Source organism: Podarcis raffonei, chromosome 4, assembly GCF_027172205.1.
Source record: "Podarcis raffonei isolate rPodRaf1 chromosome 4, rPodRaf1.pri, whole genome shotgun sequence".
NCBI lineage: Eukaryota > Metazoa > Chordata > Lepidosauria > Squamata > Lacertidae > Podarcis > Podarcis raffonei.
In genome coordinates, this window is record NC_070605.1 from 35,089,668 (window position 1) to 35,110,933 (window position 21,266).

The 21,266-nt window shown below is 41.6% G+C and overlaps 1 protein-coding gene across 1 annotated transcript in view; it reads left to right on the forward strand.

Moving 5' to 3' along the window:
* The window catches only part of ST3GAL6 (ST3 beta-galactoside alpha-2,3-sialyltransferase 6), a 43,528-nt gene that overhangs the window by 12,318 nt on the left and 9,944 nt on the right, over nt 1-21,266 (forward strand). The window contains exons 2-3 of the mRNA XM_053386177.1: nt 15,852-15,951; nt 17,191-17,271. Of these exons, the coding sequence (XP_053242152.1) occupies nt 15,863-15,951; nt 17,191-17,271 (170 nt within the window). The 5' untranslated portion in view covers nt 15,852-15,862. The remainder of the gene's footprint in view (nt 1-15,851; nt 15,952-17,190; nt 17,272-21,266) is intronic.

A 21,266-nucleotide genomic window follows, 5' to 3' on the forward strand; every position in this document is an offset into this window, starting at 1 on the left:
TCTGGGTTAGCGGAGTCTGTAACCTGAGGCGTCTGTAACCTGAAGCTTCTGTAACCCGCGGTACCACTGTAGGCACGTTCTAAGTCCACCACTTAAACCGTGCTTGCATGTTACAGGAGAAAGGCAGAACTTCCAACTGCAGGTATAGGTTGAGCACAGTGAGAAGCTCTTACTCCCACCCCAGTTCCCAATCCTAAAGGCTATGGTACACTGTTGGATTTCACCCTTGACTTGAACATTTCAGCTACTTATCAGGCAGGGTTTTAAAAAAATGAATATTGTACCAGCTCGTATCAGGGCAAGAACAGAAGGGAAATTTAAACTATTCTGGCCTTCTTTCAGTCTTGATTAAAATCCGTCCTCTGAAAGCGCTGTTAGCTTGCAGGGACGGAGAATCACCACACAGGTGCCAATGGAGGATCTCCTCCAATGGCAACTGCACCTTCAAAACAGAAGTTTTCATCAAGACAGCAGCATGCTAGGAAGGATTGGCTGCTGTGTTTAGTTATCTCTCACAAATGGCAATGCAAGTTGCATGAAAGAAAAACATGTTGCAAGTTAGGTGGAAAAGCACATTTAACTTCAAGTATAGTTTAGGTTTGAGTGTTGGGAGTATGAGATGTCTGTGTGTAAAAAGAGTGGTATGTGTTGGAAAGCAAAGTAGGCACAGAAAGGATTTTTAAAAAAGCTTGTTTCATGGGTTTCCACTTAATCAGTCCTTCTTTTTAAAATTATTTGTTCTTTAAATCGTTGTCAATGTAGCATGGCTGAATGTCATTTACAGTGCAATCCTACCCATGTTTGCTCAGAAGGAAGGGTCGTTTAGTGCAATGTGATTTGCTACCAGGCCACTGAATATAGGATTGCCATAGTTTCTTTTATACTTGTGGAAATGTATTTGATTGCTTCATGTTAATCAGCTTTACTTTTCATGAGATTCTCATGTTACAATTGTGCCACTTCCTTTTTCTCTTCCTTTGTGTGAACACCAAAGCAAGTGACACTGTCCATTTTTCCATACGCTTTAAAGATTATCCCTTCTTTCATAACTGTTATGCAAACTTTACATAACCTCCACAATTTCCCAGTTGAAAATGAGATGATGGTACCTTTAAAAAAACCAAAAAAAATAAACCTGATTGACAGAAATCTCATAGCACTAGTGTATAATAATAATAATAATAATAATAATAATAATAATAATAATAATAATAATTTCTTAACAACTGAGAAACAAATGTATTTACATTTTTAGATGCCACCAATCTGTGGTTTTTTGCTTCTTTTTATTTCCATCACACCCAAACTTGTTCTCACACACTTTAGATTTCTCAGAACTTCAAAGTGATATGTTAGTCATTTTCTACATGCAGTAGCAGATCAAGAAAATATGCCTCAGGAATAGGCTTCAGTATTACAGAATCAATACATGCCAAAAACTAGTTCACATAGATGGATTCTGTAGTGCAGTATTGCTGTTAAGTGAGTTCTTAGGAAGGAACTGCCCCCATTATTGTACTTTTGGAGCAAGGATTGCATAGCTCAGTTGGTTAGAGCATGGTGCTGAGAACATGAAGGTTACAGGTTTGAGCCCCACAGCTGCATTTTCCTGCATTATGGGGGATTGGACTATATCAGGGGTCAGCAAACTTTTTCAGCATAGGGCCGGTCCACTGTCCCTCAGACCTTGTGGGGGGCTGGACTATATTTTGGAAAAATAATAATGAACGAATTCCTATGCCCCACAAATAACCCAGAGATGCATTTTAAATAAAAGGACACATTCTACTCATGTAAAAACACACTGATTCCTGGACCGTCTGCGGGCTGGATTTAGAAGGCAATTGGGCTGGATCCGGCCCCCGGGCCTTAGTTTGCCTCCCCATGGACTAGATGGTCCTCAGGGTCCCTTCCAACACTACAATTCTATGATTCTAAGGATAGTGTGCAAGAATGAGGTCCAAAAGGGGAACCTGTCATTTTTCCAGAAACAGATGGTCTTCAATCTTGGAAAGGCAAAGGAACCTTTCTCATCCAAGCAGGCAACAGTTCCTCTTGTCCCAGGATACAAAGCCTGAGATGGGGAGCCTGGGGGCAGGAAGAGTTGTTGTAAAGATAGGAAGCTGTGGGGAAAGGTTATCTTGGCACAGGAAACAAAAGATACAAGCCTGTTGCAAGTTTCCTTTTGAAACATGTTTCTTTGAAACTGCCTGCAGCTTGCAAGTTGGTCTTTTGTGAGAATGTAATGAAGCATGCAGGGACAAATAAGCCTCTGATAAGATACGCTTTTGACCACAGGCACGTGCCCTTTCAGAGCAACGCAGGCAATTTTGGAAAGAGCAAAAATCAGAATTATGAATTGCAGATTTTTCTCAGTGTTTCTTCTCAGAAAATAATTTTTATCATGTCTGCTGTCCGTGTGTTCAAATGCAAGGACTGCTTCACTGTAAGTGTCCAGTGACTTTGCAGGGAAAGTGGAATAATAGTTTCCTGGTTTGTGCACAAAAAGTGGGGGAAACATTTTTAGACCATAACTTGGGCCACAGCTCAATGGTAGAGTCGAACCCCTAGCATCTCTGAAACCCTAGTGAGCTATTGCCAGTCTACATAGAGAGTTGTTTTGTTCGCACATAATGTTGAGCCGAGGTTTATTAATACAGTGGTACCTCAGGTTAAGTACTTAATTCGTCCTGGAGGTCTGTTCTTAACCTGAAACTGTTCTTAACCTGAAGCACCACTTTAGCTAATGGGGCCTCCCGCTGCCACTGCACCGCCGGAGCACGATTTCTGTTCTCATCCTGAAGCAAAGTTCTTAACCCGAGGTTCTATTTCTGGGTTAGCAGAGTCTGTAACCTGAAGTGTATGTAACCTGAAGCATATGTAACCTGAGGTACCACTGTATGTGGTTTCTTAAATGATGGGCTAGCATTAATGTGAACCCAGGCCAGGCAGCTTAACTATGGTTTATTAACTATGACCAAAGCTCACTCATTAATCAAATGTTGTGGTTGATTCACAAAACATTAGTTAACATCCACCATAGCTTAGCATTATTTGTGAACTTGGACCCCCTTCTTAACTATGGTTAATGAACTGTCATTGCCCCAAAGCATTAGGGCTGTGAGTGAAGAGCGGTTCTTCTTGGCTTGCGTCTCCTTTAATGGGGAAAGGGAATGTAATAAGCCACAGTTTAAGTGAGCGTCTACTTGATGCCTCTGTGTTCTTAAGAAAAGCAACAATGTGTGTGACCATCACACATGATTATCTACACATGAGTTGCACGTTGTTTCCTACACAGATTCAAAGGTATTTTGTAACAAGTGAAGTGGTTCTGAAAATCAGACTGCTGTTGCAAAAGTCTCCTTGAAACCTGCCTTTATAGACTGGGTGCATGAATGGTGTTAGGATGGGCTGAAAGACCCAAATAATAATAATAATAATAATAATAATAATAATAATAATAATAATAATAATAATAATAAAATATCATGATACAGTTAATACTGTTAGGAGCAGAAAAATCACACTGGCTCATTAGGGAAAACACATATCAGAGCAACAGTAGATGATGCCTTTATTGGGACTGCCTAAAAGATCAGAGTAGTGAGCAGAGTTGAACTTATCTGGTAAGCAAAAACAAAAATTAAAATCCAAAGGTTATGGGAAAAGAGAAAATATATATTGCAGGGCCTGTTGAGACACCCAAGCCTGCAGTTTGTAATGGAATGGAAGGTGGGTGTTGGGAGCAGTGATCCATGTTGTGGAGGAGAACCATTCAGATTCATATACCCTGAAGTTTTGTGCCCATTAAATACGGTCTGGATCCCCCCCCATACCATTTGAAACAGAGTTAGGGGGCACACAAACAGAAGAGAGGAAGAGGAAATACTATACGCAGCCCAAAGTTCTTGCAGTAGAAAAGCTGTTTAGCTGGATGCCACCCACCCTGTTTTCTCTAACGTACCAGAGATCTGGTCTCCCTCTCCAGTGGCAGAGCAGCACTCATAGATCTCATAAGAGCCCCTTAGCCATCATTCTGCCGGATTTAGGATTGCTCTGTAAGTAACAAAGTTGCTATGGGAAAAAAATGGGGGAGGGGAATGTGCTTTCATTATCTGTATCCCAGGGATCTACAGATCCAGTCAGCTTTGGCACTGCTTCTAAGCAGGAACAGCTTCTTGCTGATTGATTGTTTTAGAAGTGAGTAGCTTTCTGGGGGGAAAAAAAGTTTAATTGGCTGTGTAGCATTCCACTTGCTTGGCTTTTTTATTTTTTTGGCCAAGTGCTCAGCAGCATGTTTTGTTTCATACTGAAGCTCTTCAGAAACAAGACACTCCCTACTGTCAGCGTAATTTGCCTCTTTCCTCGTAAGCACTAACTAATGAATGTCCATGCTACTCCTGCTACAGGATATAAGGAATGTTTCCTTCCTTGACCTATCCGTGAACTTCTAAAAAAATAAAAATAAATACCCATTATCTCATATAATTGTATGTTTAATGCATTTTCCATTACATTGCCGTTTCTGTTCAAACAAGGTAATCCATACCTCTAATAGTATTATTCCTGCCTTTGCCTTCTGTGGCTTGTAAATCAGGCTAGAGCAATTGATGGCCCATAGGCTAAAAGTATGTGCATGGGAGAGAGGTATTCTGTATCTAGATGTTTTATCTCTCATAGGGGTTTTTGGACACAGTGTGCCCCAGCTATGTTAAGCACATGGAATCCATAACCATGAAGCCCTCTCCGCAAGCAGGCAACTGCCTAATTTATACCAGAAACCAGCCATGCAGCTTGTGCAGCAAAATGCATTTATATCTTAAACTAGTGTCCTGCTGGATCAGGCCAGAATACCCACAGTGGCTAACTAGATTTCTTGGGAAGCCAGAAAAGAGGACAGCAGACCTTCTGTGCTCCCCAGCAGCTGAGGTTCCTGAGGTTCCACACAGTTGTCATTACTGGTAGGCACATGTTCTTCATGGATCTGTCCAGTCCACTTTGAAAGGCATCTAGCATAATTGCCAGAAAAAAAGCAGAAAGCAGAGACATCACCTTGCCAACAAAGGTCCGTATAGTAAAAGCTATGGTTTTCCCAGTAGTGATGTATGGAAGTGAGAGCTGGACCATAAAGAAGGCTGATTGCCAAAGAATTGATGCTTTTGAATTATGGTGCTGGAGGAGACTCGAAGCTACAAACATGAGTTTGACCCAACTGTGGGAGGCAGTGGAAGACAGGAGTGCCTGGTGTGCTCTGGTCCATGGGGTCACGAAGAGTCGGACACGACTAAACGACTAAACAACAACAACATAATTGCCATAGTCAGCAGCTCGCAGCAGTGAGTTCCATAAATTAGACACGCGTTGCATGAATAAGTAGTCATTTCTGAATCTGCTGCTACTCCACGGTGGCTGGTGCCCATTGGGGTGGAAGGCAGTCAGACCAATAGTAGGGCCAATTGGAGAAGGGGAGAATTTGTTCTAGTTTAGCCCCTCTCCTCTTCCCCACTGAGTTCTGCAAGGGGCAGCACTTGTACACTGCAACTGCAAGGGACCCACCTTCATTGCTGCTAAGCAATTTCCTCATTGGAGGAACCTGAGTTTTAGTATCACGAATGAGAGGGAATTTTTTCTTTCTCCATGCCAGGCGTAATTGTATACATTTCTAGCATCAAGCTGTTTGGGAAACCACTAGTCTCCCTATGTGGCTTGCTTTTCCTCACCTCTTCCCCTGTGCAGCAATGAGACTTGAAAATACGCTTCCACTTGAACTAATGGAAGGATGCTTTCAAATTTAATTGCTGCACAGAGGACATTTTGGAGGGAGGAGTTTCAACTGGAGAGGGAAGGATTAACCCTCTTCTCCCTGTGTGCTATGACGTTCTCTCTTGCCCTTTCACTTCACAATTAGGCTTGGAAAAAATGGTTCCTGTGAGTGTTTTTCCCCCAATATGAATTTTGGTGTAGTTTGTACACCAAATTTTGGTGTAGTTTGGTGTAGTTTGTATCATTGGAGGGAATGTTAACTCTAGTAACAGTCTCTCTGAAAATCAATCCCCCCCCCCGCCCGCTACAATAATTTCAGGACAGAGGTATGTGTGGGGGGGGGAGTGAATATGGATGGATGTGTAGCTGGGGGAGAGATAATATAAATTAGTGTGTGTTAGGTATGAGAATTAATGAATGCTTTGCCTTCCCAAACAAAACATAAAACTTTCTCTCATCTATGCTGGCACACTCATATGCTTGAGCGGCCAGTGTTTTATTTTGCAAAAAATAATTTATTTCCCTGAAGGTCCCATAGCGTTGCCATATTTTGAAGAGCAAAAAAGAGGACACATTTGCTGAGTTTTACTTTTAACCATGAATTGCTATGATGACTCTGCCCATGAAAAAAGAGAACATGTCCTGGAAAAAGAGGATAGATAGTCCCTGGTGGTACCTGCTTGTGGATGAGATGGGTTAAGCTTTGATGTTTAATGTGGATCAGCCACTCTGGCTTAGTTCACGTGGCTGGATAAGAGAAACCATTTTGACCAGGCAACCCCAAACTTGGCCCTCCATCTGTTTTGGGACTACAATTCCCACCATCCCTAGCTAACAGGACCAGTGGTTAGGGATGATGGGAACTGTAGCCCCAAAATAACTGAAGGGTTGAGTTTGGGGATGCCTGATTTTGACTGTAGCTGCTCATTGGTGTGGTTCTGCTCCATGTGCATAATTCAGACATAAGCTAACTGGTCCATCACTCCCTAGACTCAATCACTCAGCATGAATTCATTTCTCAAATGCAAGCTATTCTGTGAGACTTTATATCAATACAACCCCCTTTTTTTAAAAAAAAATATTTTTATTAGCAATTTCAACATAACAAATTATCAAACCATATAGTCACATACATTATTTCCCCCCCCCTTTCCCCCATTCCATCCCTCCCTCCCCTCCCCCACCAAAGACTTCCCTCAGCTCCTCTCTCTGATTTCTCAGCACATATTATTCTCTGCATGTTATAAAATTTTACATATCCTTACATTATCTATCTAACATGTTATCAACCAATAAATCTGTGTATGTTTACACGGAGTCCAGTTCATTTTGTTGCCTTTTTAAATAATTTGTTAAAAGCTCCCATTCTTCCTTAAAGCCACAGTTGTTCTTATCCCACAATTTATATGTCAGTTTAGCCAACTCTGCATAACTCGTCACTTTTTCTTGTCACTGTTCTTTCGTTGGGATTTCCTCATATATCAATACAAACTTAGTTTGAGGAAGTTCCTAAACATGCAGCACTGTTAAGTACTTTTGGAGTGCCCATGACAATGGATGTTGCAGAAGTTGGAACTTCTCCAATTCTACTATCCTTAGCCTCTCAAGGTCTTTTGCTGTCTTAAATAAGGGCCAAAGTAGATGTGACACCAAGTGAATTGTTAGGAAGCCGTTTAGGGCTTTGAAAGTAATAGTAATAGGCAAGTGAAAACAATTTTTACAGGGACCAGAGTGTACAAGGTGGTGAGGCTTAGTTCTCTCCCTCACTGGAATCCCAACAAAAGCACCCCCTCCAGCACAAGGGAAAAATTTTCATTGGGTATGTAGCTGCAGAAGGAACCACTTTTGCGTACAGTCTCTGTGGAAATAATTTCTGTACCTTCTATTAAAATATAAAACTCTGATGTGCTTTCTGCTTTCTAATGATACATTGAGTCCTATGTCCAGGTTGACCTTATTTATTCCTTATCCTTGGCTGCCTGTTGTTTCTGGGACTCCTCCCCTGGAATAATGACTTGGTGCTACATCTTTCTACCTTCAAGTTACAACTACACACACACACACAGCGAAGGGGAGAGAGAGAGAGAGACCCCTCTTTCTCTGATCTAGGCATGTTTACCTGAAGAAGGGCTTAACACTGTGCTCTGCCTCTGTCTCCCACAACTGCTTATGCCCCTGCTCAGCCCCTCTTTCTCCTAGCCCTCTAAAGTGCTATTGCACCTGTGCCCCACTTTCTGGCTTCTTGGAGGGCTCTGCCTAGCTACTGTGACAAGAGGATGCTGGACTAAGTGGGCCTTTGGTTGGGTTCTTAAGCGCTCTGGTTCCCAAATTTTGTTGCCACTTTCTCCTTTGGTTGGAAACTAAAGGAGTGCCTCTTACTGAGCCAGATACGACTCAAAGGCTTCCGAACAGAAGTAGATACCGCATATATGTGGAGTCCACCTGATATGAAGTCCTCTCCAAACCCTTTTTCTTATACTGCTGCTTCTTACTCATCTACGAGGGATTGCCAAAGAAGATGATATATTTCCCACAATCCTCCCACACTTCCTTTGTTTGCTTTTTCTTATATTGATAGTTCTATTTCTTTCATCTGCAGATAAGGAGGGCCCAGTGCTGTTGGTAGCCTCCATTCTGGCAAGGATTCTCTGTAATTTAAGTCTGCTACTTGGACGGCAGACATGCTCAGGAAAGGGAAGCCTTCCACACCACTTCGCCATGTAGGAAAAGGTTTCAAGCTGCTAAATGACTACCTGCCAGACAACTGTTAAATGCATGGGAGTTCTGTCAGAAAAAAGTGCTTTGCTGTTTGAAATGTTCACCCACAGCTTCCTCTTTCTTAGTTGGCTCTCTTTTATCTGGGTGCTAAGAGCAAGTGGGAGGAGTCTAATAGAGACCAAAGCTCTTGCAAAGTTCAAGTGGGTTGCTTCTTATGAAGGTCATCGTGTATCCACATTTAGAATACTCTGCTTGGTTCTCTCTTCCCCACTCCCAAGCTCAAAAAGGATGCTGTACAAATGTGTACAGGCAAAAACAAGAGACAAAAAAGCAGTTATGTGAGCAGGAGTCATAGCATCCTGCTGCAAAACAAGAGGCTTTACAAATATAATTTAGAAGGAAGGTAGCAGAGGTTGATGGCTACGAACTTTTGTAGGCCTGGTGAATACAGAAATTGTTTTCCCTCAAAACCCTAGAATGCATTGGAAGTTGAAAGTTTTAAATTAAAAAGTTGACCAATTTTTAAAATTAAAATGCATCTGATCAAATAAAACCACAGAGAATCACCAGTGAAAACCTATATTGGAAAAGAAGCAAAGGAGATCTTGAAATACCTGCCCTAACAAGATATTTTCAAGCAGTAAAGCTTGGCCTATATCTCAAAGTGATTCAAAATAGGCAAAGCAATTAAGGCAGAAAAAGAGATCTATAATAGCAGTTCTGGAAACTGTTACGGTACAACTAAGAACATACGTTATTGATTCTCAAGTCTTGACATCCACTCTAAATCTGTATTAAAAGTTTGGCGTAAACACTAACATCAGTTTCCCCCAAGCAGCATTCAAAACTCCCGTTGTTCTAGGGACAAGTAATTTCAATAGTATGAGCAGTTTCTGAGCTCTGGACGCAGTACTGCACCTAAGATTTCAGATTAAAACTGAAGAGTGGAAGGAAAGAAGGACCTTTTTCTGCCTCCCCACTTGCAGCCGCTTTCTGAAGACTGGAGAAGAGACCCTCTTAAGAATATTAGAGGGGTGGGCAGAGGAAGCATGGCTTTGTTTTTTGCAGTCTTCAGAAGAGGACTAGACCATGTAAAAAATGAATATAAGAGTTTAGCTGCAGTTCATTTATTTTCAGCTTTGTATTCTTGTTATTTAAAAGTATGCCTAGACATTCTGTTGTTGCGCCCATAACCTAGGTTTAAGGTGCCATTTAGCTCCTAGCCTTCATATCTCTAACACTGCCCCCAAGCATATCCCTAAGTACATCTTGGCTCACAAATAAATTCACTAGTATAGTGTTCAAAAATACTGGAAGTTTCTCTCTCTTTTTTTAATGGATTATTTATGGGCACATAATTTCATATAAACAAGTAACATTGATTCTGCACAACTACCATTATTCCAATCTTTCCAGCTAAGGCATATTGCCAGTCAACTGAATATGCATTACAAATATCTTTGTGAATATAGATCTTTTGAAAGAGATGCTGATTCACTCAGACCAAAGCCTCTTAATTAGCAAAAGATACCAGATATTGTAAGATACCAATTTTGATTAACATTTTAAAAATATGAGATTTATCAATATATAATCTCTATATGGAAACTGAATAACGGTTCTGGCTGTTTAATACTGCATCATCACTACTGATAAGTGTAAATCATAAAAGCTTTAAAAATTTGTATAGTAGCATTTGACAACCATGCAGGTTAAGCAAAATATATAAAACTCATCTGATGCTGGAGGTGTAAATCAGTAAAATATGAATTTGTGCATATATGCTGATGTTCTGTTGAGATAAGGAACTTTTGAACAATGTATTAGATTATCCAGGAACCCTAAAACAGTCCTGCTATGTATGATTTGGACAGAGGTTGAAAACGTTCTGTCTTTCGATTTGCAGATGTTATTGGAGAAATGAAAATCCGCCTCCCATATCAGAATGGCTGAGAAAAATCTGGGAAATAACACTGCTATTTAAATTAACATACTGAGCAAGAGCTAGAAGAATTATCCGATGAAATAAATTAACAGCACGATTAACCCATAAAATCTACTTTCATGATTATCAAGAGGCTGAATTGCGTTCAGGCACCTTGTATTTGTGATATTAGTCCCCGTTGGTGTGTTGTTGTCTGTCCTGTAAAAGTCCAGGATGGTTTTCTGATGCTGGGCCTGTCCTTTGGCTTTCCTTGTGGAGAGGGGGCCCTAGAAGCTTGGGCACGAGTGAGTACCATCTTCCCCTATTGCAGTGATGGCCAAACTTGGCCCTCTGGCTGTCTATGGACTACAACTCCCATCATCCCTCGCTAAAAGGACCAGTGGTCAGGGATGATGGGAAATGTAGTCCCCAAACAGCTGGAGGGCCAAGTTTGGCCATCACTGCCCTGTTGTAAGCTTTTTGCAACCCAGGAAGATGAAGGAAATAATTGAAATTCCTTATTTAAAGATATAAGAGTTCTTATTAAGGCCAGCTTCCTCCCAGGTTGGCCCGTCTGTTTCTCATAATGGTTGATTCTCAGCCTCATCTCCAAGGTGATTTATATGTAGCAACTTAAAACGTTTCTTTGTTCACTACACTGTGGAATTATTTAAAAGGGGACAGGCCACCTAGACTGGCAAACAACAAACAACACAGTCCCTAGCCCTCAGGTCTCCAAAATAATGGGGAGTTGATAAAACAAGTCCAAGTTAAGTCTAATTAAAAGCTGTGTTAAAGCCAAATTAAAATATCAATAATTCCAATTTCTGTTTCAGCCGCTTCCCGCGCCTCCACTCTATAAAAGGGGATGTCAACAAAACAGAGAAGCCCCAGGCCTGTTAATTGCTGTTAATCTGCTGTCCAGCTTCCAAGTTAAAATAACAGTTGAAAGTTGATAAAACACTTGGTTTAAAACAGGTTAAAATCAAATAAAACTCAGTTTAGATCTGTGGCGCTCTGGAGCTGCCTGTCTGACCTGTCACCATCTTAACTGGAAGAGGGACTCCCATCAAGGTACTGGGATGGGCGGAAAACTTTGTCCCCTCCCTTGTTCTGTGTTTACTTCATCCCTACATTTTTACTGCAACACCCTCCCCCCAAAATGAGTAGGGTCTCCATGGGACAGAAAAATCACTTTGGGTACCTGATCCAACCTCTGGGTTTGGGGGTTAGTGACCTCTACTTTAGGGATCTTAATTACTGAGCATTCAGAATACTAGTAGAACAAAACACACTGTTCCTGCAAAAAACACAAAAAAAACCATTGTTGATTTTTGCTTTCTAGCTTACTGCTATCAGGATAGCTTAAGATACCCTGAGAAAGCAAACAGTTTAGTGCTATGAAAATAAGTAACTTTGCAAAAACCTATGAATGTAGTATTTATGTTGGCACAAGGAAGAAAACCGATCCTCTGGGACTTTAAAATAGGAGCAGTGGCTGCAAGCCATTTGAAGATGGCAGCTAGGCTCCGATTTGCTTGAAGGAATACACAGTAGGGCAGTTTAGATGCACAATTTAATGTGTTGAAAGCATCCGTGAGGAGCTAGTTGGGCTTCATAGACTTCCCCTGCTGTACATGTAGTTGCAACCAGTGCCCACCTCCCCCATCAGCTGTATGTTTGGCAACAGTAAGAGGCTCATCCATACTTAGGAAGATCATTGGCCACAGTTGTCAAATGTGTGGTTGGTTGGGTAGGCCTAGCCTGCAGAGCACATGGCCCTGTGACAGGGAATCCAGATTTTTTAAAAGGCAAATATGCCCATCTTTCTCTTCTTGGTTCCAGGGTCTCACTCTGTCTTCCCTGGCTTAAGGAAAGGGTAGGTAATCGTTTCTGACCAGCAGGTCATATTCTTATCTCCTTACTCCTGGTGGAACAAATTTGACAAGTGGCTGGGACTGACCACCTGCACTACGACATCAGGTGAAGCTGCACTTTGAAGCCCCAATTTCTGGGACTTCAAAGCACAGGGCTGCCTGAAAGCCCTTTTTCAAACAGCTTGTGTCTGTACTGAGTGACTCCAGAGGGGTCGCTGTTAAAACAAGAAAGCTTCTTGCGGCACCTTAAAATATTTTTATGTGTTGATTTATTTTGAAACTTATGTTCCACCTTTAAGTGTTACCACTCCCAGGGCAGTGTTTAAAACAACAACAGTATCCATCAATAATGTTAGCAGTAATAGGAATCCGTAACAGTCCTGGGACTGCAGAGCTGAAGGCAGTCGGGAAAGTATGAGCCACTGAGAAGCACCCACTGCCTCCCAGGAAGAACATCATAACAAGCAGGAAGGTAACCTGATCCCATTCAGAGATGTAGTAGCTGCTTCAGTGCTTGCTATCCTTCTCACTCACTTTTCCCTTTTGCTGTCAAATCTGTTGATGTTATTACATGTGTGCCTTGCTGTTCCTGCAAGGAGCTCGGTAGTTTATTGTTTTAACAGTATTTCAAAACCATATTAAAACAACAGAGCAGCAAAAATGCAGCAATACAAACTTCAGATGTCCATAAAGATGGCAAAAGTAGTTTCTTTCCCAAACAGGTTTTATCTTAATCAGTTGCAAACACAGTAAGTAAAGTGTCCACTTGTGATATACCAGTGGTTCAGTGCTCAGACGTCATTCGGGTAATCAGACGTTTTGTCGCTAAAGAGCTTTGTCATTGAGCTTTGTAGTAAATAATATACAGGGGAAGACAGTATGTAAACGACTTAAAGCAGGGTATATCTGTTCCCATTTGCATGTTTCCATCGGAAGGAGCATAGAAAGAGGACAATGTCCTTCAGTTTGTTAAACCTCCTTGAGATATACCAGGCAGTGACAGATATTAAAGTCAGACGCTAGCCAGTACTCCTTGGGAATTGGGTTCCAGACACGTCCATGGTATTAGCTGTGGATAACATGTCATGCATCTGAGGAGGGTTTCCCCACCACCAAAGCTTATGCTGCAACTCATTTGGTGGTCTTTCAGGCACCATGGCATTTTTGTTCCCTTTTTTGGTATAGAATTGTGATTGCCTTGTACACTATGGGCAATACAGCAGGCCTACCAAGTTCAGTCAGTAGAGATCATAGGGAAGTCAGTTTGCTCAAGCCTTTGCAGATTAGAATCGATTCACATCACATATATGTTTGCCAACCATAAATAGTTTTTTTCTAGCTAGAGCAGAAACAACTCTGCCCAGGTTAACAATCCATAAAATTTAGAGCCCTTCCTTTCTGTGTGTGTCATGAACTGAAACAGCTGGGTGTGGGTATCTGCTGTCCAGAAATTCTTGTTTGTTTCTGGGATGGATTTGTTAGATTATACAAATAGACTGGATGGTCAGACGTGCTCGAAAATGCGAACTGTTTTAACGATTAGAGCTGTAACGTGTTAAGGTTGTTGTTGTTGGGGGTTTTAAAAGTTGTAATGAATAGAGAATCTGCCCACCTAAATTCACGAGAGAGGTAGAGATATGCAAAATTAGCATTTCATCTAAAAATGAAACAAGTGTTCAAGAGGGTCTGAAACATAGTTGCATGCTTTTAAGGCAGAATGTCAACCATTTGAGTTCATTTGATGAATGCTTTAGGGCAACTTTTCCCAACTTGGTGCCCCCAGCTGTTTTCCCCTCCCCAAAGTTACAACTTCCCACCAGCCCCAGTTGTTGTTGTCAGTTGCCAAGGATTATTATGATGTATTTATTTATATCCCACCTTCTTCCGTGAAAGTGACTCAAGGCAGCTTACAAATAAAAATAAGAACAGCTAAAAACATAGAGATTTTTTTAAAAAAATTAAATTAAATTAAATTAAAACTATATGTATACATATAAATATATATTAAAGCTATACAAATACAGTGGTACCTCGGGTTAAGTACTTAATTCGTTCCGGAAATCCATTCTTAACCTGAAACTGTTCTTAACCTGAAGCACCACTTTAGCTAATGGGGCCTCCCGCTGCTGCCAGAGCATGATTTCTGTTCTCATCCTGAAGCAAAGTTCTTAACCCAAGGTACTATTTCTGGGTTAGCGGAGTCTGTAACCTGAAGCATATGTAACCCGAGGTACCACTGTAATAACAATAAAAGCAACACAGTGCCAGCCCCCTCATTGAAAGCAGTCAGTTGGGAGGAACAAGAAATGGGTGGCACACAGGTGTCCTTAGCTGGGGCATCTCAGCAACATGGATATGGTGGAACTAAAGACCTTCCATCTGGATGTGGAATTGGACAAAATGTGTTGGGTCATTTAGGCTGCCATCTTAACCCCTGCTATGTGGGCATCGTGGTCAACACTATGGTCCCTGGCTCAGTACGAGGGGTGCTTCTGAACCTCTCCTTTGAAACCCAAAGGAAAACAGGCAGTAGGGAAAAAGAACATCCCTTCTTTTCTCCCCCAAGGACTTGAGTTAGAGTCACTGCTTGAGTTAGAGTCACCTTTTGGTTGACCAGACAAGTCCTACAAAAGGGCAGTTTCCTTCCCCACTGGCTTCTCCTTCCTGGCTGATCTGCCCAGATCCAACATGTATGGCCTTCTCTGTTGCACTCCCAACAGGAGATGGGAGTAGTAGTTGAGAAGGCACCAGATTGAGGTAGTAGGTTTTATGGAGTTAGCACAACTCATGTCATCTTGGCCCCATTGAGGAAAGAAATGCTAGAGTCCCTTCCCCTCCGCTGCCCCCCGGCCATCTGTGCTCTTAAGCAATTTAAATCAGCCCTGGTTCTCCATTTAATAGAGTGCTCCCCTTGCATAAATGTAAAGTCTATGCTTGTTGGGGGGGGGGTTATAGAGGTTTTCCATTTTGCTGAAGCGGGTTGACCAAGATGCTCAGTACAGAAAGCCATGTTTAGGAAATAGTATATTAGAGAGAATGCGCTGAGCTGTTTTCAGCAAGCCACAATATTTGCTACAGAGGAGGTGTTTTACATAAAGCGGAAAGGAAATGAGCTGAAAACAAAGACAGAGAGCAAATATAGGAACAGATTTCTACGAGGCCCTTAACCAGGATCACGGAGGATATTATTACAGAACTTAGCTTTGATAGCTAATCAAACAGTTGTGAAAGATCTACCATTTTTCCAGGCTCAGAGCAAAGACTATGCAAGATTTGTTTCATGACTGGTTTATTTAAACACCTTAAAACCTATTGAGCAAACACAGCTGCCTTCATATCATATTAATAGGCAAGCATGTCAATGAACCCCTTTGTACTTCAGCTGGAATTTGAGTCAGTAGTCCATACACTTAAAGAAAACCTGTGAAACTGATAAATGACAGGTGACAGATTATTTTCTTTCTTTCTTTCTTTCTTTCTTTCTTTCTTTCTTTCTTTCTTTCTTTCTTTCTCCGAAATTTGACATCTAGAAATAACTCTAACGTTTCTCTTTTGAACTTTTGTTTCAGATTTGACAGTCATGAAACGGATCATATGTGCGATTCTCTTGGGTGCGGGAGTGATGTATGTTATACTACACCGAAACCTGCGAAGGACAAATGACTATTGGTAATTACAACATCTTCTTAGACTTAGACAAACTACCTGTTAATTTGTCATTGCAGATCTCTCTAAGAATCATTTGGCTGTACCTCTGCAATTGCATATCTTATTCAGGAGCTGGAAAACATGTTGGTAGGTTAGTTAGCAAATGTGTCTGAGGAAAAACAAAATGACTGCAGAATTACTTATGACATTTTGCATTATAGGCAAGTGTCCCCTATCCCTGACCTGAGTGGAACTTAATCTGAAAAGGTATCACTACCTTATTTTGACTAAGGATGCTTGAGGATTTCACAGTTTAAAGTGATTTTTAATACCCAAACTGGAACACCATGATGCTTTAATTTTTACACTTTTCTGAAGTCTTCAGTACAGGAAGACAATATGGTTATACAGTTCCTGAATCATAAATTTACTCTTGAAAGAGGATTTCATTATCTGTGTGAAGATTGGTTCCTACTCCATATTATCTCTGTGAAGTCTGGTTCCTATTTACAGGAGGGCGGTAATTCAACTGTGTTGGTAAATGTAAGATTAGTATGCTGATTAGTATGTACCTCTTAAGGGTCAGGATGGTTGCTGTACCTTCCGGATTGAATTTAAGACAGGAGCTTGTATCAGGGTCACAGATAGTTCATGAATGGTATATTTTATCTGAAACGTATGCCAGTTGCACTGACGCCATGATCCATAGAAATAAACCACGAGAAAAGCACAGACTTATCACCCATTGTTAACCCACTTACTCATCTTTTCTCTGAATTAAAAAGCTGCAACCCTCCTTCTTAGAACTATTCCAAATGTAGTTGCACCATAGATTTGTATAACAGCACTATGATATTGGCAGTGTCCTTTTCAATTTAGCTTGTGTCGTATGGCAATGTGGGTGGGGCATGTCATGTTTCAAAGCCTTCTGCATTCAGCTCTATTAAAGTTCTCTTTTGGGTGCTTTTTAATCAGTCATTGAACTTGCAGAATAAGTAGCCCATAAACCAGGCAAGAAACATATGCAATTCAACATCACGTGTTGTATAGTTTAAGGCATATGACTCTTGTGCACTGAAAACAGTGCAACCTAGAAAGACTTAATTTGAGACTGAAGGCTGTGGCAGGTTTTACGGATTGTCTGTAAATAAAATGGAGTGTGTGTGTGTGTATATCTATATAAAATTTTGCTTCAGATGTTCACTACCTCCTATCGGTCTGTTTGTGTATTTTAATATGGTGAATTTGTTGTTGTTCTAGGTTGCCCCCTACAGATGGAGGAGACAGAAAAGGACAAATAATAGGTTGCCCTTACAAACCTGGCATTTCATCTTTAATAAAGTAAGGGGAAAGGGGGATTTCTAATGGTCACCATGTGCTGAATGGGCTTGCAGTCCCCTCTTCCAAAAGCAAGGGTGGGCGACTTCTTTTCTGTTGCTAGTTGCATTCCCTTGATGGTAATCTGTTGATGTCCACATGTTGGTGGTGGGTGGAGCCAGACACAAATATATTTTGGATTTACAAATAAAAACCAGTTTTCAGCGTGGCTACCAAAGGTTAGAATTCGCAGTCCTATGCAGATTCTACTCTTAATACGATACGATAATCTTTATTGTCATTGTCAGAACAACGAAATTGAAAAATCTATGTAAGACATTCAAAAACCAACAAGCCTGCTATCCCAGCTATCCCAACCTGGTTAGCCCCCTAAAAACTCTGATACCCCATTTTTAAATACCATATACTACCATAGAGACTCCTTACACTGAATTTAAAACCAAAATCACATTTGGATAGAAACTGTTTCTCAGGTGGCTCGTCCTAGTCTTTATAACCCTGTTCCAGAAGGCAGAAGCTGAAAGAGATCATTTCCGGGGTGCGCACTATCCTGCACTATCTCTGCAGCTTTCTTATGACACCTGGAAACGTAGATTTGATCCAAGGTGGGAAGAGTAAACCCTATTGAATTTGATGGGGTTACTCTCAAATAGGTATACTGATGTGTTTTTTTTTAAAGCATTACAGATCAATACAGTTTTCTGGAAAGCAAGTGAAAACAATTATTTTCTGACTTAGCATGTGTGCTCACATACCTCGCTTATCAGACATTTACCCTAAGCGATGCAGTCAGGAAAAAGAACAACACCCACACCAGTTCATGTTACCCCGCCCCCCCAAAAATACTGGTCCTTCTAGTTGTTCTGCACTAACTACACAGAAAGAAGGCAAAAAGCCAAGGAAAATAAGCAATGCATGAACAAGAAGGAAGGAACTCTGATGGGATAGAAGAGTGGGGCAGCTTCAGAAGGTACTGAGGGCCGTGTTCAATAAGGTTGTGGTTTGCATGCAGCTCCTAATCCACCGGCTTCCCACCTGAACCCCAAAAGAACAAGTTTGTAGCAGAAGCAGCTCACCAGGTGGGATGGAGCCACTACACGAACTTCTCATCAGGTGGGTTGCTGCTGTTGATCAGGAGGGCAAGGTGAGAGGGAGGTATTTGTGGTGCAAATTACCAGCAGGAGCACTAGATTGGCTCTACCAGTGTGTTTGCTGCACCAGCCTCCCTACTGCCTCGCTCCTCTGCCTCCAGTAAGCAACAGCAGCCTACTCACTGGAGGTTCAGGCTGCCTTTGTGACATTAGTGCACCATTTACCAATTTAGACTGCTGCGCTTTCTGTACGACTGTCTGGCCTCAGTTATTCACACCCTGTTATTCTCCAGCTTAAACTACTGCAAGGTGTTATCCAGGGCTACCTTTGAAGGTGGTTTGGGAACTGCAGTTCATCCAAAATACAGCTGTGACTTGAAAAACCAGTGCAGTTCAGCACCAAGTATGTTGCATCATTGCAGTATAATCAAACTACTTTACACAAGTCAAGTGTGGGCACAGACCACCCTAAGTGCAGATTTATGTACAACAAGAGCAGGGACCTCTTTTTCACCAGTGCAGCACTGTTGTTGTTTAGTTGTTTAGTCGTGTCCGACTCTTCGTGACCCCATGGACCAGAGCACGCCAGGCACTCCTATCTTCCACTACCTCCCGCAGTTTGGTCAGACTCATGTTTGTAGCTTCGATTTGTAGCTGCAGTGCAGCACTAGAGCCACAAAAACATGAGGATTAGTACCAAGCAATGCATATCAGGCATCGAGCCTGTATGCCAGGCACCAGCTGGTTTTTGTCTATAAAAGCTACACTTGCCAGAATGTACATATGAAAATGGATCACTTCCGTTTTCTGTTCTGCTTTAACAGCCTTCACAAATGACACACTCCCTCCTAAAAGGAGTTTTTTAGGCACTTTAATCCATCTTCCTGTTTTCATAGAATCATAGAATCATAGAGTTGGAAGAGACCACAAGGGCCATCAAGTCCAACCCCCTGCCAAGCAGGAAACACCATCAGAGTACTCCTGACATATGGTTGTCAAGCCTTTGCTTAAAGACCTCCAAAGAAGGAGACTCCACCACACTCCTTGGCAGCAAATTCCACTGTCGAACAGCTCTTACTGTCAGGAAGTTCTTCCTAATGTTTAGGTGGAATCTTCTTTCTTGTAGTTTGGATCCATTGCTCCGTGTCCGCTTCTCTGGAGCAGCAGAAAACAACCTTTCTCCCTCCTCTAGGTGACATCCTTTTATATATTTGAACATGGCTATCATATCACCCCTTAACCTCCTCTTCTCCAGGCTAAACATGCCCAGCTCCCTTAGCCGTTCCTCATAAGGCATCGTTTCCAGGCCTTTGACCATTTTGGTTGCCCTCCTCTGGACATGTTCCAGTTTGTCAGTGTCCTTCTTGAACTGTGGCGCCCAGAACTGGACACAGTACTCCAGGTGAGGTCTGACCAGAGCAGAATACAGTGGCACTATTACTTCCCTTGATCTAGATGCTATACTCCTATTGATGCAGCCCAGAATTGCATTGGCTTTTTTAGCTGCCGCGTCACACTGTTGGCTCATGTCTAGTTTGTGGTCAACCAAGACTCCTAGATCCTTTTCACATGTAGTGCTCTCAAGTTTTCCTGATCTATTAATTACTGCATTTTATTCAGTCTTTCATATGACATAAAAGTCACTTCTGGAAATCTAGTGGAAGTTTTGCTCTTATTTCAGCAATCATTGGTTCTAGAAAAGGCATTTACTATGGAATAGTAAGGCTTATTGGGCATCCATAACAAATGTTTTCTGAGCACTTAGTCTTAGAGAGGTGATGAAAACCCTTGAATGTATGTCTGAAGGGTGATTCTGGATAGGTGAGAGCAAATCAATGAAGTTTAATTTAGAAAAGATGGGAGTTCTGAGTGTTGAACAGACTGCTGTATGAGTTTTGGATGAAGTTGCATTCCATCTAAAAGAGCCAGGTGCACAGTTTGGGGGTTCTCTTGGATTATGTGCAATCTGGAAACACTGGTGACCTAGTAAGCTAGGAGTGCCTCGGTTTATGCTAGTTCACTAGCTCTTTCTGGAGAAACAGATCTTGCCTCAGCTACACATGCTCTGGTTGCATGCAGAGGAAATTATGCAATATGTAGGACCGCCTTTAAAGACAGTTCAGAAACTTTAGCCTGCACAGAATACAACTTTTAAGATACAGTCAAACCTCGGATCCCAAACACCTCTGTTTTGGAATGTTTTGGCTTCCAAATGCCGAAAACCCAAACTAAATACTCCAGTTTTTGAACGTTTTTCATAAGCCGAACGTCCAACACGGCTTCTGCTTGGTCGCAAGACGTTCCTGCAACCAATCGGAAGCCATGCCTTGGTTGTCGAACATTTCAGAAGCTGAAGGGGTTCCAGAATGGATTATGTTCGACAACCGAGGTTTGACTGAACTCGTGGGAACCAAGGAACACTGTGCTGTCTACATTGGCTGCCTCTTTGTTTCCAGGCTCAGTTTAAAGTGCTTGTTTTGACCTTTAAAGCACTGAAAGCTTGGGGACCAGGTCTGCACTCCGATGAATCTTCCTAGATCCTACAACCAGGCTCAGAGGCCCTGCTTTCTGTATAATAATAATAATAATAATAATAATAATAATAATAATAATAGTCATCAAAGCTCATCACCGAAGTGGACATCAAAGACAGGGCCTTTCTTCTGATTGCCCCACATTTCTGGAAATCTCCCCCTAAATAAGTACACATGACTTTGCCTCTACTTTTACGTAGACCTTTCAAATTTACTTGTTTCATTCAATTTTTTATTGACGTGTTGTATGTGCTGGTTGTTAACTACTCCCATTTTTATTTGTTTTGGGGTTATTTATAATGCATTAAAATTATTGTCTGTTCTTGTCTGAAATGTTGGTAAGCAGTCTTGGGATGGTTTCTTTTTTGGCACC